Here is a 27251-nt window from a genome sequence, read left to right on the forward strand (position 1 = left end):
TAAAAGAAAATAAATAAATAAATAAATGACAGCTTTTCAAATGTAATTTTGCAATGCAGTAAAAAAAAAAAGCAAAATAAATAAATCACAGATATAAAATACACATTCTGGAGCTGAACTTTATTACTAGTAGGTACTGTAATGTTTACTGGTATTATTAGAAAAATATACTTAAATGGTTTTAGATAATATAATAACTGAAAAAGAGTAATCAAAGTTAAACAGCTCAGTAGACAAGATCACAAAAAATGATGAAGTTATATTTATTTTTTATATCACTGGAAAGCATGCTGGTAATTTTGTCTGAACAACCTTCATTTCTAGTACGGATATGACTTTTAACCAAAAAAAAAAAACACAATAATTTATTAAATGTAAACTTTGTTTATTTTAGTTTTCAAACATGGTTTGAATCAGTTACAAGGTTGCATTTGACCCTCACAATATGGCCGTCACGCTGACGTATCTACAATTTGACAGCAAGGTCGCATTTACTCTTTAATTTCTATGCTCGCTGTTGACGTGTTTCGTATTTATTAAACTGAGGCGGAAATGTGCCTTGCATCTAATATTGATTGGACAGATGGGTCAGCAATCAGACCAATCACAGGCCTCCATTTGTGGGCGTCAATACATGTGGACCAATAGGGAGCCTTGATTTTTGCTAAGGCCCGCCTCCAAATAATCAACCTCCGACTGCTCTCGGACCTTCGCGCTACCTGCAGGATCTGTGAAATCAGGGAGAAAAAATATTTAATCATGGCGGCATTAGCATTAAGATCGGTGCTTAGAACCAAGGTGAGATTTAATTCGGCTTTAAATCTGTTTAAATAGAACAAGCATTCATTTCATCTGTTGTTTACAAAGTTACAATGTCATGCGCTGCACCATGTGTGCATTGCAGATAAGATAGATAGGAGAAACTTGCAATGTTTCTTTCATTTTTAAGTGATAGTAAAATTAATATTCAGCTAAAGTCAGACAGCAGGCTTGTTTAAAATGCACAGATTTACTTATGTGGCAGTATTATGCAAGTTGAAGCAATTTGCATTATTTTCTCCTCTCAGCTTGACTTTGTCCCCTTTTTCATCGCCATGCACCTTGACGTTATTTATTAATCTTGTACTCCAGCAAGCTGCAGCTGGAAATAACTGGTTATATGCACATTTCCATAAATTGGAAATGTGCCTTTACAAATTTTTAATGAAGCAATTATAACTTGAATAAATTGCAGTTCCTGCTTAGATGTGGTGTGAAGGCTGTTAGCTGAAAAAATTACGCTGAATAATTCTGAAAAATTCTAGATTATTTTGAGAAGACGCCTAAAAAATTAATTGTCAGAAAGGTTGGAAAAGCACGACTGTCTTATCTGGGGAAGAAGCAAAACTCTTGCCTGACATATGTTAAAGAAGCTCAAGTCAACACAAAAACAGTTCCAAAAATATAAAAATAATATCAGCTACTTAAAAAACACAAAGGCAGAACTTTGAGCTGCTCTACTGAAAAAAAGACAATTCAAGACAAAAACTGATGAATAAGCAGCAGTGAAAAAAAACTGTTGCTTGAACATAATAAATCATGCAAAAAGTGCAATTAGACTTAAGTAGCTGCTTAAAGTAGAAGAAAAGATTGTCAGAAATATGCAAACCGGAGCTTCTAATTAAGTGGACGACCTGCTGAAACTTGCTGTAGAAGATGAAGATCTAACAAGAAGCAAAAGGGGAAAAGAAAAAATACTTACTTCAAATGAATTGCTTGAGAGACACTAGTGAGTTCAAAATATTCTGTGGCAAAGATGGAAATTATAAAATCCGAATGCTTTGTGACAGAACAAATGTTTGATGAAAATCCTAGTTAAAAAGTGAAGCTTTTCCAAAAGAAAAACCTAACTTTTTGGTGTTTTGATGCAGAGATTATTATGTATTACCTGTGGTAGAAGTAGAAGTTTGCAACCTTTTAACATTCTTATAAAAAGAGGAACTGCTAGAGAAAAATCTTCAACTGAGCCAAAACATAATGTTCTAACAGCCATAAAAACAGCTATAAAAAAAGTTAGAATCATAAAGATTCATAGCTGACATGTCCTGGGGTAGCAGAACTAATGAATAGTTTAAACTAACTAGCTGAAAAGTTAGTTAAGATTGCAGAAAGAGTTCAACGCTGAAAGTGTACAGAAGGAGAATCTCAGTATGACCTTACAGCCTTTACATTATTACTGGACATCAATTTTTACAGGTCCATCCTAAAACTGGCCGTCTGTGCTATTCCTCCTCTTCAGTGGTGAGTGAAAATACATTTGTTTGTGAGTAACTCATTTTGGTCCTATTGTGTTATGCTTGGATATGATTTATATTATTTGTCTCCTTGCAGTCTACAGTTAAACTCTTCATCGATGGGAAATTTATAGAGTCCAAATCCTCAGAATGGCTTGATATTCACAATCCTGTAAGTGTTGTACCAAACCTGAAGAAGTTTATCAGTGTATTATTTTTAGAAATGCACTAACCCTAACTTATATCGGCCAGAATTATTTCTGGTTTTCCTTTTGTAACCTTTGATTGGAATCATTTTTTTGTTGTTTTCTGTATTTTTGTAGCACATAAAAATAATAATAAAAAAAACATTAGCTGGAGAAAGCAAATATTCTTAACCTTTATTTGATTAAAACAGTGTAAAGAAGGGGTTGCTGTTCGGTATATAAATGGAAAATGGGGGGAGTTTTTAGTTTCAGTAGCGGTTCCAGTATTTCATGTGAAGTTCACCAGTCACAGTTAACCAAGTTTCAGTTATGTTTTTAATCTCATTTTTACCTGTTCTTTTGTTTTTTGCAGGCTACCAATGAAGTGATTGCCAGAGTTCCCAAAGCCACCCAGGAGGAGATGCTGGCTGCTGTAGACTCCTGCTCTAGAGCTTTTCGCTCTTGGTCTGAAACCTCCATTTTGTCCCGGCAGCAGATCTTCCTGCGCTACCAGCAGCTTATCAAAGACAACATTGTGAGTTAAGAAGGTTGCTCAGCCTGAGATGCCCTGAAACTGGCAACATCCTGCTGATCAAGAGGTCTAAATGTTCTGCTTGTGTTCAATGATGACACAAGCATCAGTGGAGGTTATTTCTTGAGCTGAACCTCTGGTTCTGTTTCAGAAAGAACTCGCCAAGTCCATCACGTTGGAGCAGGGCAAAACGCTGGCAGACGCAGAAGGAGACGTGTTCAGAGGGTTGCGTAAGTTTCAGTGACATGCATGCAGATTCCTTGAACAACAATTATTTGGAATTTATCATTGTCATTTATTATTTATCATTAATGAATCAACACATTATTATAATAGGAATTTGTTCATGATAAATGATACAATAAATGCCCACCCCTATCTCAGTGTTGGTCACTTAGTCAGTTAGTAAGGCCTGTTTAGAGCGTTTTGCAAAAAGAAAAACAAAACAAAAAAACCTTCCACCATTAGGTCACGTTTCAGCCATGGAAGAAATATCTTCCATTGTGTTGCCATTTCAGAGGTGGTGGAGCACGCCTGCAGCATCACGTCTCTAATGCTGGGAGAAACTCTGCCCTCCATCACCAAGGACATGGACACCTACACCTACCGTCTTCCCATCGGCGTGTGTGCCGGAATTGCCCCCTTCAACTTCCCCGCCATGATCCCCCTGTGGATGTTCCCCATGGGGATGGTGTGCGGCAACACGTACCTGCTGAAGCCGTCGGAGCGCGTGCCGACCTGCACCATGCTGCTGGCCAAGATGCTGCAGGACGCTGGTGCTCCGGACGGGACACTGAACATCATACATGGGCAGCATGCTGGTGAGAGTTGGTTCGAGTTACCTGAAATATGACTGAATATGAGTTATTTCAATGCTTTTAATTCATAGTTATTCTTTATAGTTTTTGTTTTTAGATATACTGCTGTACTGTGAAAAATGATTACAGGTTTTTTCTGTTTTTGCTTATTACACTTGAATGTGGGGCTGGACGATATGGCTGATAAATGTATCACGATATGAGGGTTTCATATCATTTAATATCAATCATTTTTCATTTAATGGTTGTTTTAAATATCTAAAATACTGCCACCCTGCTGGTGTCACCTAACCTGTTTTCTAATTCCACAGGCAGATTATTTTACTTATAACACTGGAAAATGTCTTGTAATAAGTGGAACTAGTACATTTTTATCAATATTAAGAAATGAAGCAAGTTCCTATAATTTTCTGCAAAGTTATTTATAAGTTTGTTTTGTCTTATTTCAAGTGTATTGAGATATTGGCATTGGAAACTAGAAATATGTTTGCGTAAAATGAACGTTGTCCTTTTATTCTATGAACTACTGACATGTATCTGAAATTCTGAGCAAAAAATTTTGTATTTATTTGAAAAAAATGAGAAATGGTCAAAATAACAAAAAAGATGTAGTGCTTTCAGGCATCAAATAACATAAAGAAAACAAGTTTATGTTCATTTAGAACAAAAATGAACTCAGGAAGAGTTCAGAAATCAATACTTGGTGAAATAATTATGAGATTTTCAATGAGGTTCAGTGCAGTGATCTCTTAATTTTGTTTCTAGAACTGTCTATATCTCAAGTTTTTTACAGTGTAGGCAGAAATCAAGTCCGAATTTGGGTGAGAAAATTAAACCAAGACATTCAGAATGGAGGAATTATGTTTCCACATTTGACCTGGAAACATTTTATAACAAACAGGACAAATCTGTAAGGAGGAAATATTTTTTGTTTATTCATTCAACATTTTTCTGCCTCAGCTGTGAATTTCATTTGTGACCATCCCGCCATCAAGGCCATCAGCTTCGTGGGCTCAAACCAAGCTGGGGAGTATATTTATGAAAGAGGATCTAAAAATGGCAAAAGGGTCCAATCCAACATGGTGAGTGCAACAAAGTCATTGCAATTGCTGCAAATCCCCAGAAGGTGGCAGCATTGCCCAACAGACTCTTTCCTGTGTTTTTGCTCTCTCTGTTCATATTAGTGACTTTCAAATGCACTGATGCGTGTGGAAAGCCGATTGCAGCTGTGTGTCACCGTGGAAAAGGGATATTTTTATTTGTGCTCCTCATTCCACACACGAACCAAAAATGTGCAGCATGTCAACTATAAAATTTAACCCGCAGTTTGTTTAGAACAATAACCTTATTTGTTATAAACAAGCAGGAGATCAAAGAGCTGAAGGTTAACCACTTCTGGTGCAATGCAGGGCGCCAAGAACCATGGTGTGGTGATGCCCGATGCCAACAAGGAGAACACTCTGAACCAGCTTGTGGGAGCGGCGTTCGGGGCAGCGGGCCAGCGCTGTATGGCCCTGTCCACGGCCATCCTGGTGGGCGAGGCTCGGCGCTGGCTGCCGGAGCTGGTAGAGCGTGCCAAGGCTCTGCGCGTGAACGCAGGTACCACACCCGCAAGTCACCCCCGCCTTTCAAGAAGCCCGCTCTCGCTCGGGGCCCTTTGGGTTAGCCGAGCCAGGGCCACCCACGCCGCCCTAACCTCACCTCTCGGCTGATGCTCTGTTGTAATTTCCATTTGGAGTCAGCTGGGAGCGCAGGGCTTGTCGAGGCAGTCATGCTGCAAATTTGTGGCCAGATCTGCGGACCAGACCTAAATGGCGGTTTTTGGCCATCAGATCCTCTCAGGAAAAAAGTTGATGTGAGGTGAAATGAAGATTGGCTTTGACTGCTTAAAGTGGAGTCACAGTAAATTTGGAACAGGAAAGCCACAAGTATCCGGGGTCCTCCTCATTGGAGGACGAGTGCGAATGTGAGTGGAGCTGATGTGCTGTGATGTGTGACACTACGCCTGCTTGTGTTTGGGCCCCGGCTAGGGGACCAGCCTGGTGCGGATGTGGGACCCCTGATCTCCCCTCAGGCCAGAGACAGAGTCTGCAGTCTCATCCAGAGCGGCGTGGATGAAGGAGCTCAACTTCTCCTGGATGGCCGAAACGTCAAGGTCAAAGGTTATGAGAATGGCAACTTTGTTGGACCCACCATCATCGGCAACGTCACAGTATGTGGGGAAAGACCAATTAACGTTTTCTCCCATTAGAACCAAACTTCAGTGTATTTAAGTTGGATTTTATTTGCTTTATGACCAACAAAATCGTTCAGTCTCAGTCAAAACAGGTGATGTGGAGTTGCAATAAATTTAGTAACTGTGAACATCAGTATTTAAGTTTTGCAACTGATTCTCAATGGGATTTATGCCAGGACTTTGACTGGGACTTTCTAACAAATGAATCCTAAAAAGCCATTTCTCCCCTCATTCCTCCAACATAGTACCTTTATATATTTATAAACTGCTCAGTTTCATACCACTTAAAGCAAAAGATGGAAACTTCTCAGGGAAGTTGGTTGCGTTAAGTTTAATTTAAGCGTATCAGAGTAAAGGGGGATGAACACAAATACTCAGCAAAATTTTTAGATCATTAATTTTGTTAAAGGAGAAAAAAATTAATTTGAAAATCCCACTCAAATAAACTGAATGAGGTTTTATTGAGAAAATGTTGAACGTTTTGTTTTGTGTCTGATTTTTAAAATGTTTTCGAAATATTTCTCCTCAGCCCAGGATGAAGTGCTACAAGGAGGAGATCTTCGGACCCGTCCTGATTGTCCTCGAGGCAGACAGTCTCGACGATGCCATCCGCCTGGTCAACAACAACCCCTACGGCAACGGCACCGCCATCTTCACCACAAATGGTGCCGCGGCGCGCAAATACACTCATGAGGTGGACGTGGGCCAGGTGGGTGGCTGTGTCCTCCAAATGCGCCCCTCTGTCCTGGGAGAAAGGAGGCATTCACATCCCTCTGTCATGTCTGACCTGCATCTCCAGCAGCGGGGAGCACATCACGATTCTGGTTGAGAATCTTCACATATTTAAAAAAAAACGAGAAAAAAAAAATTCCATGTCACGTATCTTCTTGTTTGCTTCTCACCTAAAATACACACATCGGGTAACCCTGTTTTCTCTACTTTCCTGCCATCTGAGGCTCCAAATAGATAAGGCAAACATGTGTGTGTTGCAGGAAAACAGAAGGGTATGGAAACATATTTCCAGGTAGCATCCGGAGCAGGGAATTCTCAAATTAAAACTCAAAAGGGATTCCAGGGTTTGTGTTCAGCAGACGATGGCCAGCCTTCACCCTGTTTGTTTGCCTGTGGAGCCTGGTTGTGCCCTGTGTTTGCTGTTCACATGTCGGGGAATGTTGTGCAAGCCATGTGCTGCACTCCTTTCCAAAACCTCTGTGCAACAAACATCTACTTTTCGTTTTTCTTTTTTTCCTTTTCCACTCGGCGCACCTTCGCCAAAAGGCCCTAGTGTGTCAAAACGTCTTCCCGCTCTTTCAAACATCTTAAACCAACCATGGCTCTGCAGTTTTCAAAACAGAATGTTTTATTTAGCTTTTCATCCCTCTAATAAGGGCATGCTGCGCTTTAAAAGCAGCACATTTGGCCACAGGTTCGGCTTTGTTTATTGCGACCATGTAGGCTTGTTTTTTTAACAAGCACGGACGCACCGCATCTTTTTGTACGCTGCATCTCAATCATCCCAGCAATTTGGGTTCCTGGAATTGTTTTACAAAACTTACACTTATGGAAATGAAAGGGACAATGCCTGTTTGTGTGCAGATTGGAGTCAATGTGCCCATCCCTGTGCCGCTGCCAATGTTCTCCTTCACTGGGTCAAGAGGATCCTTCAGAGGGGACACAAACTTCTATGGGAAGCAGGTAAAACCTTTTTTGCATATTTTTTTACTTCCGTTTGGGTTTCTACTGCTTCTGAAAACAGTCCGATCACTTGAAACAATTGGTCTGGCAGTTTTTGGCAATAAGTTAATGTTTTTGGTGTCTGGAAAATGAGCCATTTCAAAAACCTCAAGAATCAACGCTGCCCCTCACCTAGCAACCACAGCGAAGCTCACCCTGTTTTTAATCAACCTCAGCAGAGCTCTTGCACATTTGGCCAGATGGTTTTATTGCTGTATGTGATGAAGAAAGGCTGCTGAAAAAGACAAGTGTTTTGTTGTTGAGTTGCTATCCAGAAACCACTTGCTGGATTCTTGTTGGTTGTGCATGATGCTCCACTTCTGCTTTTTAAAGAAGTATGGTTGTATAATTACACATCAGTGTGTGCCCATTGTCACATGTGAGTGTAAACGTTGAGTTAGGGGGCGGGTCCACAGCAGCTTCTGTAGATTTAAAGAGACAAGAGGCCCTAAAATGGCCTGTTATGAAAAGGACCTCAATATATTTAAGAAATTAGCAGACTAAAAGCTGATTATATAAAAATTATTTTGTGCAAAAGATGTTTTATATGGTCACCTGTTGTGAGCTTTTATCACTTTTCAATCACAAACTTCAATGTATTTAATTGGGACTTAATAAGATGTACACATATATTTATCTCCCTTTACGCTTCAGCAAACGTGTGGAAGAAGGTGTTCTGATCAGATGAGAATAAAAACTTTTTAGCATATACAAACACAGTATGCACTGTGAAGCATGGCAGTGGCATCATCATTCTGTGGAAATATTTCCCTTCAGCAAGGAAGTTTGTAGAAAATGATTGGAAGACAAATGCAGCTAAATATTGATCCATTGTCCAGCAGGAAAACGATGCAAAACTTACAGCTAAGCTTGTTGCAAAAAAAACATTGAATCAATTAATAGCATAATAAATTTAAACAATCTTAATGATTTCCATTTGCTTTGTTTTCGTTTGTTTCACTTACCAAATACTGGATGATAAAAGTTTTCATTTTAGTGCATTGGTCTCAACTTGCCCTTTTTTAAAAAAATTTTTTGTTTTTACAGAGATTTCAGTACTAATTTTTATTAATTTTTTTGTTTTATTTTGAGGTTCTTAAAATGTCTTCCACTTCCCATGATAAATGTATAGAAATTAAAGTTTATTAGTTTGTGAGAGGGTGTACTTGCATTATTATGGCATTACTTGAAAATGGTCTGAAAGCTGATCCAAAAGGACCTGCAGCTGAAATTGCAGCGAAAGATGCTTCCACAGAGTTTTGAGTCAGGTCGCATATAAATGCACAAAACACGTTTTCAAACTTTTATCTGTAAAAGTCTAAATTCTGCATCATTTTCCTTTAAGTTTTGTGCTGCTTTAAAGTATGCTGAAGTTTGTGGATATGATCAGTTTGATGAGTATGTCATTATTGTAATTTTGTCTCTTCAGGGCATCCAGTTCTACACGCAGATCAAAACCATAACCTCACAATGGAAAGCTGAAGATGCTACCTTGAAAAGTCCTGCCGTCACCATGCCAACAATGGGACGCTGAATGCTTCATCCTTCAAGTGCTTCTGATGTAACTTCAAGTTTTCTTCCAGAAAGAAAACAAACTACAGTATATGTTCATAGATAGATGAATGACATGAAATAACACCCATTTTAAAGATGTTGTATGTAAACAGTGCTTAAATGCTGAATGAATGTCAGCAGAGCTGTGCAGAAGAGGAAACACTAATAAATCTTGTTGGTTCCTTAAAGATTGTGTGTTTTCTTGGAGGCAACCAGTGTTTGTTTTTGTTTTATGCATAAAATACACAATAAAAACCACATGCATTGTAAAAACAGCTGAAAGGAACACAAACCAACATTTTCTACTGTGCTGTACTCCTGACAGACACTCCTCGGGAAGCACACAGAGCGAAGGCGCACAGCTATGAGATGAGAGCTGCAAAGGCTGCACCGAGGTCATGTGTGGTGCGAATCCGACAGGCTGTTTGGGGTTGAGGGCAGAATGGACTCCGGCGCCTGGGGGCCGATGAGCGCCCCGCCAGTTCTCTCTAATCTGGAGGACAGTCATCATTATGCATCGCTAAAATGCAAACCGTCTTGATAAATCACATGTAGGAACTGACGTTCTCGCAGCCACTGCTTTTTCTGCTAAACATGCAATGTGGGACCGATAAATCTGTGCAGGCTTTCTAAATTGTAAGGATGAGGTAAAACCTTTTTTCATTTTTTATTTCTGTGCCATTTTTTTTTATTTTTATGTGTGTGTGTTTGAGCTCAGCAGTGTTGGTGTCAAAGAGTCTCTTTCCGTTCCTGGCTGGAAGCACAGAGATCCTGATGCTTGCAGACTTTCCTATCAGAACACAGAAATGAAAGGTCATGTTTTATAACACATTTGTTTTTTTATTTTAACTTTATTTTTTACCCCTAATGCGGTTATTCTGGGTCAAGTAGATTTGGATCCTGCTTACTGATTGTCTTATTTTATCAAAAGGTCAGACTGGATGCCAGACCACTACTGACATGAATATACTTCCCGTCTTTCCCGCTTTATCCCATACGTTCAGATTCCCTGCACAATCCTCTGGAAATCATGTTACCAGCTGCTCTCCAACCACAAGCGTTCAAAGGACAAAATAAACTGCTTGTGCACGTGAAGAGGAGACCAATGAGCTGGAAGAAAAATCGTTGTGACCAGATGTTTGTTTCCAAGCACACGACTCTGTGGCCGGGCCTATTTTTACTATTGTGCCCAGACTGTTTCTTCATTCTTTTTAAGCAGCTGGATGGAAAAGAAAATTGGTCGAAGCCTAACTTATGTTTTATGGTATCCTCTTCTGCCGAGAAAATGGCTGTTTAAGGCATTAAAGTGAGGGAGGAGTCAGCATTTTCAATTTGAGCTAACTGCATGGTGTCACTGCACTTTGTTCTTCTGAGTTAATTGATGCAGAAGTTTTTGGTTCATTTTAGACAAAAACAAATGGATTTTAATGTAGGCAGTGAGCACAAATCCTAATTATAGTTTAGCTGTGTGAAACATAAGCCACTTATGGGGGATGTTTTATTACCTTTCCGTCTGTCCATTCATTTTAGCAAAGAGGAGGCTAAGCACTTTTTCCTTTTGCTCCCAAGTGAGATGAGACATGTTGACCTCACCGCTAGGAGGATGGGACCTTCAGACAAAACAGAAGGCAAATTAGACATGTGTTTCATTAAGTCATGCGCCTTTAATTTTCTCTCATTACAATCACAGCTTTTAATGAGTTTCACTGACGGTTTATGAAGTGGAAGGACACAAAATCTTACCAAATATGTTTGTCTTGTGTCTAGTGCAAATATCTTTGTACATTTGAAAGATAAGATAAAACTAACTCACAAGTGACTTTTTAGTAAGATATAGGAACTTGATTTAAATCTGTTAGACTGATGGAAAAATTACTTGTTTCACTGGCTGATTATTTCACTTAAAACATGGAGAAAATATTTTATTAAAAGAGAAATAGTCAGCAATAATTCCTCAATCAATATTAAGGAATGATCTACTTAAAATAAGATCCTATATCTTGTTGAACTATTACTTGTAAGTTATTTTTGTCTCATTTCAAATGTACTAAGTCATTCGCACTAGAAACTAGACCAAAAATACCTTCTAAGATTTTGAGTTTTTGCAGTGTTTATTGTTAAGACATTTTGCAAATGAATATCTGAAAACTGATTAATGCATTTTTAATTACCCTTTTTTCTGCTGCTCTGACTGAGTGCATTGCAAACAAAACCATTGTTGAAAGTGATCAGTGATATGGACTTAAAATTTAAAATGTATCTTTTACCAGCAGAACTGCAGAACTTATTCGATCTTATGGTAGAATTTTTTTTTTACCTCTGGCAGTGTGCAAATACGATCATTTTGAGTTTATTGTTACTCCAGGATAACCAATTCTAACCTTGATAATTATTTTGAAAGCAGTAAGTTGTTTGGTTTAAAACAATAGATTTAGTTTACATGTAGAAGGAAACTTCAACTTCACATATATACACTATTTCTTTCTGCTCAATCAATTCCAATAAAATACATTGAAATTGGTGTAAAATACATTGAAATTGGTGTTAGAATACATGGGGAATATAACACTATAGAAATGACTGAAAGAAAAGAGAAAGTACCATTGTGCAGCTGCATAGAGGTAGTTGGGACTTCTGTTGACAGAACGGATGGGTGGGAACTTTATCATCCCAGCTGTTGCCTCTCTAAACTTCTGCCGATAATCCTGAAGGGCTTCTTTTCTATTCTGAAGCCTGCTGGCAACGATCTCCTGCCTGACGTGATCCAGCGCTTCGTGGAAGAATTCCTCCACCTCTCTGCGTTTATCTACGATGGTCTTCGCCAGCTGCTTGACATGCTGCAGCTCCTTCTCTCGCATGGCGAGGAGCTTCTGCAGTTTGTCCAGCTCCACCTGGCTGGCCTGGATGGTAACCAGATCCCTCTTCTCCTTCTCTTCCTGCTGCTCAGATTTTCTGGAGATTTCTGCCAGGGCCAGCTCCAGTGAAGCAGCTTTGGCCATGACTTCAGAGAGCTTCTTTTCTTTCACTTCCATCTTTGCCGTATCCTTCTTAACGGTCGCTTCGAGCATATCCTGGGTGAGAGTGCATAAAGAAGAGAAAGTCCTGTGCCAATTTGCAGTACATGCACTCATCAAAACTATGATTGTTACATTAATTTTAGGCTTCTTCTAAGAACAGGGAGTAAAACATTTTTTTTCTTTTTTGGGGGGGATTTCACTCATGAAAACAGGTTAAAAATGACACATACACTCAATTTTATCCATGTACTATTTGGCTAAATATCCCTTAGCATGTTGTGCCTCATCTACAAGCTTTCTGCAGCTATTAATCTGCTTCTGGCATCAGTGGTCAATCAAGAAGCTTTATGTCAGGATCTTTGTTTTTTCTGGTTTTATAGTTTTGTTACTTTATCTGTGTTTATCCTTCGCCGTTCTTTGCCTTGATTAGATCAGGCTTGTTTCTGTTTTATATCAGGTCAATCAATTCTTAGTATTTCAATTAGGTCTTTATTATTTATTTGTTTATTGTGTTTGCTTCATTTTTGTCATTGTTTTCCCATCTCCTTTGCTTGTGTTTACTCCTCCTTGCTTCCCTTTTACATTTTGACTCTTTGGATTCTCTCAGGATACTCCACCTTCCTCCCACAGTCCAAAAACATGACTGTGAGGTCAATTGATCTCTCTGAATTGAGTGTGTGTCCAGGATGTACCCTGCCTCTCACCCAGTGGAGAGAACCAATGATCCAATGTGTCTGTGATCTTGCAGGGATAAGCAGTTAAACAAAGAATAGATGAAATACGTTGGGTCAGAGTGATGAAACTTTAACACAGTTTCTTGTTTCAGCATAAAAATGATCTCAGTCACACATCAAAGCAGGTTTAGGATTGGAGGAAGTCATCTTTAAGGTGGTGTGACATGTAAAATTGACATTCTTGAGCATTATAACATGCTATAATGTTATTCCCTCGTTGAAAACATATCTGATGTCACGTGTTAGTTTTATTCTTTCATGAATGTTTGAGAAATTCTTGGCTCTCCCATTGCAATCATTCAGCTGTTCAAAAAACATCCCAAACGGCGCCTTTTCCACAAAGCTCCTCCCCGGATATAGCATTCTTAAAGCAACAAAAGGTAAAATAGTTCATTGACTGTGCTAGACAATGTCACTATTTCCCTGGAAAATATATAATACTGCCCTTTTAAGTTAAGCTTCTCAATGGGTTCCTAAATTAACCTATTGATGATTGTTGGATTGTGCTTAAAAGCACAATTTGTGTAAGAAAACCAATGAATGTCTGATGAGAAAAGTGGTCAAATATTCAGCTGGCCAAGCAGCTTGTTGATGACGACTAAAAGGTTGCGGTTGAGGTGCTGAGCACATTCAGCTGAACATTGGTGGGGCTGTTTTTATTTCTCTAATCCATTTGGATTAGAGAAGATTCTTATTTTTGAAATATATTGAAGTTTCTTAAATACCTGTTGTAGATTTTACATACCGCCCCAAATTAATGCAACATTCATGTCAATGATGAGTTAATAAAAACCTCTGACCAGGAGTCCTAACTTTAGATATTTTTTACTTATGCTGTAACTTGTGAAAGCATCAGGGAAACGGATTTACTCCTCGTGATTTGCTGTCATCATTAGAGGTAAGATTAATGCGCCCAATACTTATTTATCCAAACGAATTGGTGCCAGGAAGCTCCAAAGGATAATTCAATTACAACTCAGACACCAGTGGAAACTCGCCGCAACCACTGACCACTGAGAGCCTGGAGAGCAGTCAGGAGGTCAGTGCGAGTTGGACCACAAGCAAAATACACAGGGTCAGCACACATAAACAACATAAGGGGGAAAAAAACCCACCTGAAATATATTCCGGACAGATCTGACAAACACTTTCATAACTGAAAATTACTTTCAGGGCATAAATGGTCTCTTTCCAAGGACCACTACTTAAAAGTCACATTGGTGTTTGCTGTCTTTTGGGTGAAACATACCTTCTGCAGCATGACTGAGAGCTTTTCCTTCGCCAGTGAATGCGTCAGTTTCTTCAGGCCCTCTGCTTCTTGAATGGTAGTTTTCAGGGTTTCATTCAAGCGATCTTGCTCCTTGAAAGCAGAAGTTAACGCACTTTCCATCTTGCTAAAGGAAAGAAAAAAAATCAAGCAAAGAAGACTCCTGAGAAATTTGTTTCCAGACATACAGATGCAGACACGACATTTTCTCACACTTTCCAGAGGGGACTAGAGAGGAAGTGAGGTGGCAGTGAAAAAAGGGAAGACACAAGGAGGGGAGGACATAAAAAAGGACAGTAGGGAAGGAGGAGAGAGGAGATCACATTGTAGGACAGGAGGAAGGTAGAAAACCTTCCAGGGAAAGAAAGGAAGGAAGGACACAAAAAGAGTAAAACAGGAAAGGGAGAGCAAGCAAGTGACAAAAGGAAGGATGCAAGAGAGGAGGGAGACAGAAATGAAAAGGATGTGATGAGAAGTGAAGGGATGAGGACTCAAAGAAAGAAGGAAGGTAGGGAGGATAGATGTGGTCACAGGAGGTAGATAAAAAAAGAGAATATAAGACAGCAAAGGAAGGTAGGACACAAAGAAGGACACAAAAGAAGGGAGGAGGAGCAGGAAACACAAGGAAAGAAAAACAAGGCCACAAGAAAGGAAAAACAGGAGAGAAGGACACGAGGAAGAAGGTAGGGCGGATTTAAGCAAGTGAAGAAGAACAAAGGGAGGGGAGGGAGAACTCAAGAAAGAAGAGAGGAGACAAGGAAGGATAGAATGAAAGACAAACAAAAAAGAAAGGACAAAAGAAAGAAGCTAAGACAGAAATAACTATATGAGCAAGGGAGATGGGGATGATATAATAAGGAAAAGGACACAACCTTTAAGACATGTTTCCATTTTCTATAGCTTCATATTTATCCAGACCCAGAAAATATATAAATTTAATTCCATACTTTTCCAAATGTTTCCAGGATGCAGAAAAACCCTGTGAATCAGTCCTGTTGTCCCGTTGTTTTACTTTCTGATTTTATCTCAGCATGATACACATAGCGTTAGTTAAGAAGACCAAATCAAACAGAAACGTTAACTTTAGGGTCACAGATTTCTGTTCTTGGTTTGAAGAAGTCCTTCTCTGGAAACCGGATGGGAAACAGTTGGTTTGTTTAACTTCGAGGCTCAAAATTAAATCAATTATGGACAGTCAGACCACGCCGGCAGCGCCACATCCGGATCAACGTTGATGTTTCATGAGCTGTGAAAACATCACCGCCAGAGTAGGACACACAACCTATAGCCTCAAAAGTAAACTATGGTCATCCACACATGCTCTGCTTCCTGCAGGCGTTTCTGGGATGGATGAAGATGTGATAGTTGACTCAGGAAGTATACACTGTCATGAACATGGCAAATCCAAAAAATAACATTAATTCTGGTCACATATCTACACAGAAATTATTTTTTCTTCACGTTCTGCTTGGTAGAGCATTTTAAAAGATTTAAATTCAGTATCACAGCCGTGAAAACACACTCACACAATAGCTTCATGGTGGTCCAGCTTCATCTTTGCTATCTCTTGATTGCACATGAGCCTCATCTCTCTCTTTAGGTTTGCCTGCGGAGAAAAATTACATAACTTCACGTAACTTGGGATATTTGAGGTTTGCCACTGTCTGTTTTCATCCAACAAGTATAGATGGGCCCTGCAAGAATGTCTTGAAGAAGTGTTAATTTCCCTTGAATGTCTTCACATTTTGTCAACAACCAGAAAAGCAACGATAGATGGTTTTCAGTTTTTTTCTATAAATCTGAAATGAGTTGTGTGGCATTGCATTCACCCCTCTCTACTTTGTAGAGTCAGTTTTGATATAAGTTTTTACCAGCTTTGAACATCACAATAACTTTCTGTCAGATTGGATGAAGTGACTTCAAATGATTGGCTTTTGGTCTGATCTTTGACTAGGCCGTTCTGACAGATTAACAATATTTTTTTTTTCCTCAGTCCAACTGAATAAAACTTTAGAGCTGCATATGTGACATGATGTTTTCTTAAAATGAAAATGTATCATTTTAATGGAAAATTGGTTGTAATGTCTAAAGAACAGAACATTTATTTTTTAAGGATAACATAAAACTCAAGAAAAGGATGAATAGATTTTATTCTATGGGATGTCGATATTATAGGAAAATGATATCAATTAATCATTTTCTTGTTATTCCCTCTTAATGACAAAAAAAAAAGACCTGTGGTGGTAATTCAATACATTCCATGAAAAAATAGCCAACATTTGCATTTATTTTTATATCAAAATATTAATTTTAATTTTCAGCCAAAGATCTTATAAGCCATTGTGAAAGGTCCAAATAATATTTTGACCCTCTGCACCAATTTAAAGTCTTTTCCAGTAATAACAGTCAATTCTAACCACTTCCTTCTCCCAACTGAAGAAAAGCGTACCGTCCCTCAGCATGATGCAGCCACTGCCATGTCTTAAGGTGAGGATGATGTTTTCAGGGAGATGCCACACATAGCATTTCCCAAAGAGACACATTTTAATCTTATTTGATCATTCTTTCTTTCACTTGTTTGCTGTGTCCCCTACATGGCTTGTTGTAAACTGCATATTGAACTTCTCATGACTTTCTTCTTGCCACACTTCCAAAAATACCAGATTTGTGGAAAAATGTATAGTTTTTTACTCTTTGAGGCTCCTCTACACTAACCACTGATCTCTTGGCTGCTTTGTTGATTAATGCTCTCTTTGACTGGCCAGTGAGCTGAGAGGGACACACGTCTTTGTAGAATTGCAGTTATGCCAAACTCTTTCCATGTTCAAATGAAAGATTGAATGATTCTCCATGACGTTTTCAAAGAATGCTATCGCATGACTCATGTCTGAAGTGTTTCTCGCTCTTCATGATGCTTTTCGTTCACTTATGTTGTTTGGACACTTTTTTTAACTGAGGCACTTCTGGCACTAGATTTTATTTAGAGGTATCACAATAAAGCGGGTTAGATAAATAAACATAGTTTGTATTAACATCCCACATAAAATCTCAATAAAATATTCAGATGTTTGTGGTTGTAAAAGTTCAATATTTGCAAACGTTTGCAAAGCACTGCATATTCAGTAAATACAGTTCTTTGTAGTGTTTAAACCTGATCCCTTTGGAAACTGTCCTCAGTTTTCCTCAGCGTTTCCTCATGCTCTTTCTGTGTGAAATCCATGGTTTTTCTCATCTACAAGCAGAGCAAAAAATGTCAGTTTCATCACGATGACTTCCAAATTGAAAATATTTAATCCTGTTTTCCACCTCCTCACATCACTGAGTTCTTCCTCCAGCCGGGCTTCACTTTCCTCCATTTTTCTCATTTCGTCCTGGAGCGCTTTAAAATCTTCAGCCTTTTGAGACACGACAAAACAGAACATAAGCCGTTACATATAATGAATTACTAGCATCAAGTTTTATACAATGTTAGATGATGCAAATTGGAGACAGTAATAAGACTTCACAACCCAAGTTTCTCGCATTCATCTTAAATGTCTTAAGATGCTACTGTGGAGAAGTCAGTCTGAGAAAAAATGTGACAAAGTGACCAAAATCATGAGGGACTGAAAACACGCGCGCCCACAAACATGGACATGACGACTAAATGAGAGGTTATCAACCATCTGATTACAGCTTGGAGCCTAATCGTTATTCTTCAGATAACTCTCTAAACGTTCATCTACATCATCGCTGCAGTATTTACACAAGCTGGTCTGCATCTTCTAATTTTCCCCTATGTAACCCATCCTATGGTAAGGTTTCCAAAAATATTCACCGCTTTAAAGTTAAGTGATCAACATTTCCCTCGCGCTGCACAGAATAATTATTCGCCCGACCAAACCGCTTTGCATGTTCGTCGCTTTTACATACAACCATTTTATCGCCTTGCAGAGTTTGAGGCCCCATCAAAGTCTCATCTTTAGGAGTGAACTGCAGCTCTTATAAAAAGGGGACATATGGGAGAGCCTTGTACATTTTAAGTTGGTCCAGACCATGCGTCCTTTTTCATCCTCTGAAGTTGGGTTTTACTATCATGAAGTAAGAATTGGAAGATGGAAAACAGCTGCCATCCAAAGAATATTTTTTCTGTCACTTGACTTTGTCATGTGAGCTTGAAAGCTTGGACTTTATGGTGGGAAACAGAGGTCAGAGAGGGTATGAATATAAATAAGTTCCTTTGGTGTGCGTTATGTAACATAAAGGGGCCTTTCTAGACTGAGGATCTTGTGTGACAATGGAAGTCTGGTTAACACATCAAGACCAGCAGCGTGTCTGCATTTTCCCGACCAAGCACTTTTAAATTATGCTTTTTCACTGTGGCTGGTGGAGTAGATTAAAATAACATTAGACCATCACTTGGAATGCAAGGCTTTGTGTTTATTTTATTGTATTTTATTGTGCCTTTGTTTGGTTGTTGTTTTTGTAACATGGTGAATGCCAGCATAATTACACACAACACCAGCTGTTAGCAGACAGCGCAGCGCATTTTTGACATGCTACAGGTTTAAGATGTACACAGTAAATCAGACCAACGGCAGCTCCTGGAATGGAAACTACTTTTAACATGCAGTGTTTGGAGATATGTGTGTTTTTTTAGATAAACATCATTCATGATTGATTACAATAGAAAATACAACTGGGAAAAATTGGATTGATATTGCGACACACCTTCCAACAATAAATAAGAAAAGATGGCACCAATCTAAGTTGGCCCCAACCTTAATTTTGGTATTCATATTTTTTAAAGCTATATATAATATTAAAAATAATAAATAATACTAAAACACAATATATTTTTCAAATACTAAATTTGGGAATACTATGCATGCTTTTCCAAACCTTCCCTTTACCTAATAATAAACACCATGGTGAAAGAATAACATCCATCCAGTTGCTGGTTCAACCATGTACCAGAATTCAAAGAGCTTTCTGTGCTTTTCTACTCTTGTTTATTCCAAAATAATTTTAAAATAGTGCGTCTGCACAGTAATTAACCAGAAGCAACATTAGTGGACTGAGCACATAACCTTGGGGGACGTCAGTGATCAGTGCAGTGTTTTGGGAGACACTGTTCCCAATCCAGATTAACAAATGTATTCCAGTCAGAAAGTCCAGTAGTACACATGAGGACAACATGTCCTTGGCCCCAGATTCAGTACACCACAGACCAGAGGCATGTCCCCTGAGAGCTCAAATCCTAGTATACAAATCATATTTTAGTACAATTTTAAATATTTTTATTGTTTAAAATGGTAATGATGACTGCCCCAGTTCAGAAAACACCAAAACACTACATTCAGTCATTCACACACACTTAAACTAGTTATACTTATACGAGCAGGCCATGTTATGGTGGGATCTTAATACAAACTAGTGTATATATATATATATATATATATATATATATATATATATATATATATATATATATATATATATATATTCAGCCCGCTTTATCTTAAGAACTCTAAATAAAATGTAGTGCTAGAAGTGCCTATAGTTTAAAAGAAGTGTCCACCTGACTGCACTTATACTAGAATTTGTAATTTTGCAAATTGATGCATTTAATTGCATAACATTTTTATGTCTGTAAATATAAAAAAAATAATAAAAAAACCTAATGCTTTACACCAACCTGTTTGCTTCTCTCTAGAAGTGCAATGGCCTCTTGTTTTCTAAGTTTGTCTTCAAGCATCCTGATCTGTGGGATTAGAATTTCAGTTCAGCTTTACATTACAGTCTGATCATTTCTATTGGCCTCATCGCCTCCTGACCTTCTCCTCCCTGGCCTCTACTTCTTTCTGCCAGTACCCGGTCATGTCCACATTGTTCTGCTCACAGCGGAGCAGCTGATTGGTGAGCTGCTCGTTCATGCAGGCCATGTTGTGGTGGGCGCCCCGGTAGTCGGACAGATCCTGCTCGGTGATCTTCAGCTTCAGTTCCCACAGCGCGGCGTTGGCTCTGGCCGTCTCCAAGTCCGGCTCTTTCTCGGTTTTTGGCTCATGCTTGGAGCTTTTCTTTCCTTTCCTGTGACAGAATAAATCCCGCAACGGGGCTGTAATTTCCTATTTGCACGTAAACGCAGCAAATAACCGCACTTACCCGCGTTTCTCCCGCTTAGATTTGGAGGCTTTGGTTGTAGGCATGACTGATGGGGCCCAACAAACCTGGTACCTGTTGGTAGTGAAGAATGGCTGCTGTAAGTTGGCCTATTTGTTGGGCTGTGGCTATGGTGACTCTTAATAAATTATACAGGGTATCCTGGTAGTGTCTCAGTCCAGTAAATAAGAAACAAATCACTGGATATTATCATTGTGAAGTCAGATTCACAATGATGAATCCATTATCATTTAAGTGTGCCAATGCACAATTTGATCCATAATTAAATAAGTCACAGTGAAATCTACAAATTAATTTTAACTCCGGTATATGAGATGCATAATATGTTCTTTTATTATAATGTGATTCACATGCATGAGTAAAAAAAAAAAAAAAAAAAAACACTTAAACTTTTATTCATTAAAATACTCTCTAACATTTGATTGGCTAAGTTCAACAGACACCTTCTTTAGACCAATCATCTTAACTGAAGCATGGATAATCCCTCCCACTGACCTTTTTACTCCTAAATTAAATTAATTTTACTTATAAAGCACAACAAATTCAATCTCATACAGGTGAAGTTCATACATTTAACTGTTGACTAAAGACTATAAATATGTGTCATATTTAATAAGTGAGATACATGATATAGATCACCCACAGACTGATGTTTTCAGGCTTTTGTTTTGGTTATATGAGAACCTTTTCTCATAATAGTTAATGAAAACATTTAAGAATAGAATATTACGTCAGACCAATCATAAAACAGAAATTTAGGGTTTATGACAAGGTTGTAATAACATAATATATATAAAATAACTTCATATTGGTTTTGTCACACATTTGGAAATGACACAAATCTATACAAAAATACTTTATATTTGCTTTGAACATGAATGGAACATTTATTATGGATTTTTATTTATTTATGTGAACTGCTCTTCTTTCATAGTAGAATGACCATACAACAGACAACATCACTGTTTTAAAACCAAGAATTTGTTGCACAAATTAAAATCTATCTGTGTCCACACAGCATAAAAAAAATATACATGCATTCATAAATATATACATACATCTTCACTAACATGGAAAAAGGCCCAACCTCTTACACATGGGCCAACATCAGCAGTTTCAAAACAAAAACACAAACTTATTCTCTTGTGACGATTTGAAGGGCAATATTTTATAGCACGTAAAATGTTTGCCTTAACATGAAGATAAGTGGTCAGTTTTCTAACTTTTAGGGTCAAGTGTTTTCTATTTTGTTGGTCTAAAAATGGGATATGCAAACCCAGAGCCATATGTGGCTTTTTGGCTCTACCGCAACAGAAGTGCCCAGATAGTAGAAAACTTTTTTTCATCCTGAAACTTTCATGTGGGGTACCTATATATCTTTAATTTCCTTACTAGCATAAATCAGGGCTCAGTCTGCAAACATCTTTTTTTCTTTAATAAACATAATTGCAATTGTCTTAACTTTCAGAATAATTGTAATTTTTTCATTCAGTAAGTATAACATCTGGGTCTTTGAACTGAACCAGTCTAGAAGACATTTTTAGTATTTTGCAGCAACAAAAACGAGGATTTTTTTCTCCCTGTATTTAGCCAAAGTTAATGAATGAGTGAGCCCATATATCTATTTTAGGAAAAGGTTTTGTGGCCCTACTGACCGCATTATAAAACTGAAACATACCCGCAAAAACAGACCTATTGTATCTGACCTTTTCTATTTAAGAAGATAAAATTTTTACTTTAAAAATCAACTTCAGCACCTGTTATTTAAGGATCAGATTCAGGCTGTGCAGAAACATTGGAAGGACCACAAACGGCACACAGACTGCACTTTGGACATCCCTGTTTCTGATCATTTAGCAGCACTAATTGAAAGATTTTACTGAATATAACTACTACTACTACTACTACTACTACTACTACTACTACTACTACTACTAATAATAATAATAATAATAATAATAATAAGAAGAAGAAGAAGAAGAAGAATAGATTTTATTCATTATGCTCTTCATATCTTGAGATCTAATTTTAGCCTGGGTATCTTTCACTGTCCAAGATTAAACACGTAATAAATGAAATGTTAACCTAGTTTTTGGTAAAAAAAAAAAAAAAATGGAAGAAAACATTGCAATTTTTGGTTATGTGATCATTCATCAGATGAAGAGACAAAAAAGATCAAAAGGAAAAGTTGAAAGCTGCTCCATTGTTGCTGTGGTTTCTAGCTCACAAAGCTATCGTGAGTGAAATAGGTTTCTAGGTCAGTGAGGAGTATATAGTGGCTCACCAAAAAAAGAAAAAAAAATCCCAAAATGAATAAAAAAGAAACAAAACAGGTTCTTGATGTTCTTTTATAGGATGTTTTTATTTTCCCTCAACAAAAACGTTTTTGCCAGTTGTTGGGATGCAGACAAATCTTTAAAACACAGATTAAGTACTGAAATAAAATATCCTCTATTTTTGCTATTAAATATTATGACATGTAAATGGCTGTAATGATACAAGCAATAATTTCACTTGTTTCAATATTCCCACCGTCAACAACTATAAGTGAGAAACATGTAATGTTTTGTGGCAAGTCCTTAACTTGTGCTAACTGCATGAGGCCTGAATTTCAATCATGCCTACAAGGTTTTGCAATTATTTTTTATTTTTTGGTGAATCTTGGACAACAGAATAATTATGATGTTGTTTTGAGGGTGTTTCTTTCTTGAATCTCTATTGTTTTGCACCAACATGATTATGTGTTGTTGTGGCTATGACTGGGTCAACAACAGGAACCTGTCTGTGTGGTTTTACATTCTTCTATTTTTTTAGACATAAAAGCTGCTATTATAGAAAATATTAAGCAGATAATAAAAAAAAAAGTCTCTTACCTCATGCTTCTAAAATTTGAATCCATTTAGTCAATGTCAAAAAGGAAATTGTTTTATGTGTTTTGGAAGATAATTTCTAATGTTGTTTTTCATTTGTTGTTAACTAAGAAAAAAAACACAAGCCTGTCAATTTCCCCCTAAAATCTTGAATGGTCTTTGCTTCACAATCCTCTTAACGGTATCTGGTAGGTTGAGCCCTTACCAGTTTTTTTTCCTTCCACTAAATTTTCCATGAATACATTTGGACACGTCCCGCTTCTTTAGGCTTACTGCAATCGGTGTTTGCAGCATCATCAATCCTCCTGCCAGATCCACCGCAGGATTCTCCAACTTCATCCCGACCTCAACGGTTTCACACCTTTAACCTGATCCTCACGTCAGTCTTACCTCATCTTATCCTCCCACCACCAATTCTAACTTCACTCCAACTCAACCTTATCATGAGAAAAATGAGTGAATGAATCAATAAACCAATCAGTGTGCATCACGAGACTCAGATGCATGTTCCCTGGAGCAGCCGACTGAGTATGTCACTCGTCATGTAATTACAGTTTTCTCACGCTGGGCTCAATCGCACAGGATCTGTTTGCACATGATCTCTTCCCACAAGTTGACATGAGGTACATTTGGCTCCTGTCAGCAGTATTGTTTGTGTTGTCCTAAAAAGAACTATGTGTTTTTCCACTGCCATCCCTGCCGTTGTTTTCTGCTGCAGTTATGGGAAAACCGCTGAGATAGTTTGCTCACATCTTTAAGGAAGCTCTTCCAACAGAAACAATGTCAAGGCAGGTTATAATTCAGGCTGAAAACCGCTGGATTTTCTCCGTCATCGTGTTCAGGATCCTGCAAGCTGGAGCCTGAATGTCCAGAGCTGATTATTTATCAAACACACACGTACAAAACGAGGTAGAAACTGAGAGCATGTTGGGTGTAGCTACTGTAAACTGAATCATATAGGGTCGCTCTGCGCTCTGGCATCACGACGAGAGTTTGAAGACTAAATTTAAAGGTAATTACTATGACAGTGAGGAGAGAAAACTGAAATAACCCGGAGCTTTTCAAAGCTGTCATTATCACTGGAATTATAATGACAAGGTTTGGGTCTCTTCAATGGACTTGTTGGGGTAGGACACCCACAAACATGGCATTCCTGAGGGCAACATTGCAGCATATTAATGATATATAGCCTAGTGTAGATTACAAAGCTGGGGTCCCTTCTCGTGCTTTAAGGTTTCAGTTAACTTGAAACGAAATACCAGACCTTGAAACGACTGCTTGTTTTACACTGTGTGTGTGTGTAATGTGCTGTGTCATGTCTTAGGTATAAGCTCTCACAGCAGTGCATATTTCACCATCTCAACAGGACTTTTCAGCATTAAATTTACAATATCTTTGAGTACATATAAGTTTCTCTTGTTTGATTGGATATCTGTTTTAGAGAGATATTGCTGCTGCTGCAGCATTGTTTTACAGTTGCAAAATAAACGTAGGTGTGTGTGTGATTCACCACAGAAACCCTCACTGTACTTAGGTGGATTATGGCTGTCCAAATATTGCACATTACAAATATTACTCGCAGTATGACACATAGGATCTGTCTGAACATACTTTAAATGGTTTTAAAATGAGGTCACATGGCAGATCAAGAGCTCAGTAAATCCTCACAGAATATTTTTATTTCTGGCTTTTATTAATCTCCCCTCACACAACTGGAAAACCAGGACATCCACCAGCACAAGACAGCAAGAAGTTCTGCACATGCACACTTTGATAGGGGCAAACGACCATTCTGGTAAACCTCAAGATTGAAAAAAGTAGCCGCAGTATTTACAAAAAAGGAAGGAGGAAAGAAAGTCCAATATTTTTAGTCTAAATTACAGTGTTGGAACAGTGCTTTGCACAGTTGAGTGTCCAGGGAGTGGAATGGCATGATGGGCGAACACTGGTGCCAGGCCCCACCCTCCCCACATTGTCCTCACCGTGGAGTTCCTGCTCTCTAACAGCACACTTGTCCTTCTCATACCCTCCCAGCATCTCATGCGAACAGCATCATTTCTGGCAAAGTTATTGCTGGAGCTGAAAGGGGACCAGGGTTGAAACAGGGTCAGTTTACCAGGGATCTGTATTTTGTCATCTTTCTGCTCATGCACAGTGCACAAATTTCACTTCAAATGAGGACTTTTTGCTCTGGTGTGAGGCATACTTGATGAATCTGCATCCTGCTACAACGAGCTGTGCTTGAGAGGGACAGAATTAGCTTGTGCCATGCCAAACTCCCACCTAAACTGGAGAAACAGCTACTCATGCTTTTCATGCATTCTCTCTTGAAACGTGCCTCGCAGCCTAAACATTTTTCCCTTGGAAACCCTGTGGTTAACACAGAGATGAGTAGGAGTGAGATGATTGCTGTAACATTCTTGTAACTTTTATGCCCACTGGAGTGAGCGCGTTGAATTTGCATTTTTGAAAGTTGATGAAATAACTCTAATAGATTGTGTGAAGAAGGCTAAGAATTTTTCGGTGATGATTCATGCTGCACAACTTGCTCATTAGAGCGTTAGCCTTAAAGTTGTTGTTTTAGTTTTGTAAACATTATATTTTATGCATTTTCAAAGAGAGCTCCAAAGTCCAAATTAGATGATGAGTTTAAATCAGTGGGATTTTCCTGCATTTGAAAAAGATGATGTCATTCTCCTGCCTCAGATCTAACCCTCCTCCTCCTCATTCATTAAAATTAAAAGCTTTAAGCTCATACCCGGTGCCTATCTTTTTGTTTGTTCTTGAATATTGCATAAAGCAGGCCTCAACATCTTAGGTCTTTTTCTTCTTTTCTTTTTGCATGATGAAGACATTTGTAAAGTAAAAAACACCTTTTTGTTTAAGCTATATAAAATATCAGAAACATTAAGAACTAAAGAAAAATGATTGTTGATGGTAGTGTCCATCAATTTTTCAGACAACAAAGAATCACGTTTCTTTTTTAATTGTTTTATTTTGGTAAGACAAGAATATTATTGGTACATACGACGATTAACTGTATTTTAAAGAATCTGAATAAAAATGCAGTCTTCCACCTCATCAACTTAGCAGTAATGTTTTCAACGTGCTTTTACCACACACAATCCTGCTGGTGGTAATTCCACTTGAGAAAACTTGTTTAACTTTTTTTAATGTCTTGCAGCGCCCCCTGGACCATGCCTCCCTGAGCAAAAACCACCAATAATATAAAAATACATCATTAAAGAAGCTCAGTTGTGGTCTTTCAGAGGAAATTTCTCCACAAGCCACAAGAAATAAATTCATAATCCCAATATGTGTGCAAATTTTAAAAGACTAACACTGGTGCTGCTAATTTGTATAAATGTGGAAGCAATCAGCTTCGCTTTTGTATCAGCCAGAAAAAATACATCAAATATAATTTAAGCAAAAATTAAGCACTTATAAAATTACAAAAGTTCAAAAAGCATGAAGGAATTTCTGCAGGCATTAAGTATTTTAAGACCATTTCTTTTGACTTTATCAGTGAGAGCAATTCATTTTTTACACCTTGAGAAACCCCTTCCCCTTTCACATGGCGATTTTCTTTGGCTTCAGTGCAGTCAGTAAGTATGAGCAGAAGAAAATGCAGCCAACAGTAATGTTTCATATAAAAAAAATGAAAGAAAAGAGGGAAATACAGCTTGGTAAGCAGGTAGAGTCCTCAGCTCTGCTCTCATGGAGGGGGAGGGTTGGGGACTCCTGATGGAGTTGGGATGTACCGGCACAGGATTGGTGGATGGCTGCTCCAGATGTGGCTCCATGCCAAGCCCTTATGTCTTTATATACTGTAATCAGATGAGGGGACAGCCCTGAGTGAGCATCGCACC

General features: G+C 38.3%; 2 protein-coding genes across 2 annotated transcripts; one reads left to right on the top strand and one right to left on the bottom strand.

Moving 5' to 3' along the window:
- The first annotated feature begins 677 nt into the window (after positions 1-677).
- On the top strand, positions 678-9520 carry aldh6a1 (aldehyde dehydrogenase 6 family, member A1). The gene is made up of 12 exons (XM_055038778.1): positions 678-798; positions 2236-2280; positions 2371-2445; positions 2832-2993; positions 3142-3220; positions 3509-3811; positions 4769-4890; positions 5218-5407; positions 5839-6020; positions 6574-6753; positions 7641-7739; positions 9208-9520. Exons 1-12 carry the CDS (start codon positions 760-762, stop codon positions 9310-9312), a joined length of 1581 nt encoding a protein of 526 aa, XP_054894753.1. The 5' UTR covers positions 678-759; the 3' UTR covers positions 9313-9520.
- Positions 9521-9758: 238 nt separating this feature from the next.
- LOC129365531 (basal body-orientation factor 1-like) lies at positions 9759-20553 on the bottom strand. The gene is made up of 10 exons (XM_055038779.1): positions 20495-20553; positions 20167-20419; positions 20028-20093; positions 17665-17745; positions 17502-17582; positions 15877-15956; positions 14333-14477; positions 11934-12403; positions 10838-10942; positions 9759-10122 (listed from the first exon to the last, which is right to left on the bottom strand). The coding sequence occupies exons 1-10, from the start codon at positions 20536-20538 to the stop codon at positions 10062-10064; spliced, it is 1386 nt and encodes a 461-aa protein (XP_054894754.1). The 5' UTR covers positions 20539-20553; the 3' UTR covers positions 9759-10061.
- Between the last annotated feature and the right edge of the window lie 6698 nt (positions 20554-27251).

The sequence above is a fragment of the Poeciliopsis prolifica genome, unplaced genomic scaffold (genome assembly GCF_027474105.1).
Source record: "Poeciliopsis prolifica strain line A6 unplaced genomic scaffold, Auburn_PproV2 SCAFFOLD013, whole genome shotgun sequence".
NCBI lineage: Eukaryota > Metazoa > Chordata > Actinopteri > Cyprinodontiformes > Poeciliidae > Poeciliopsis > Poeciliopsis prolifica.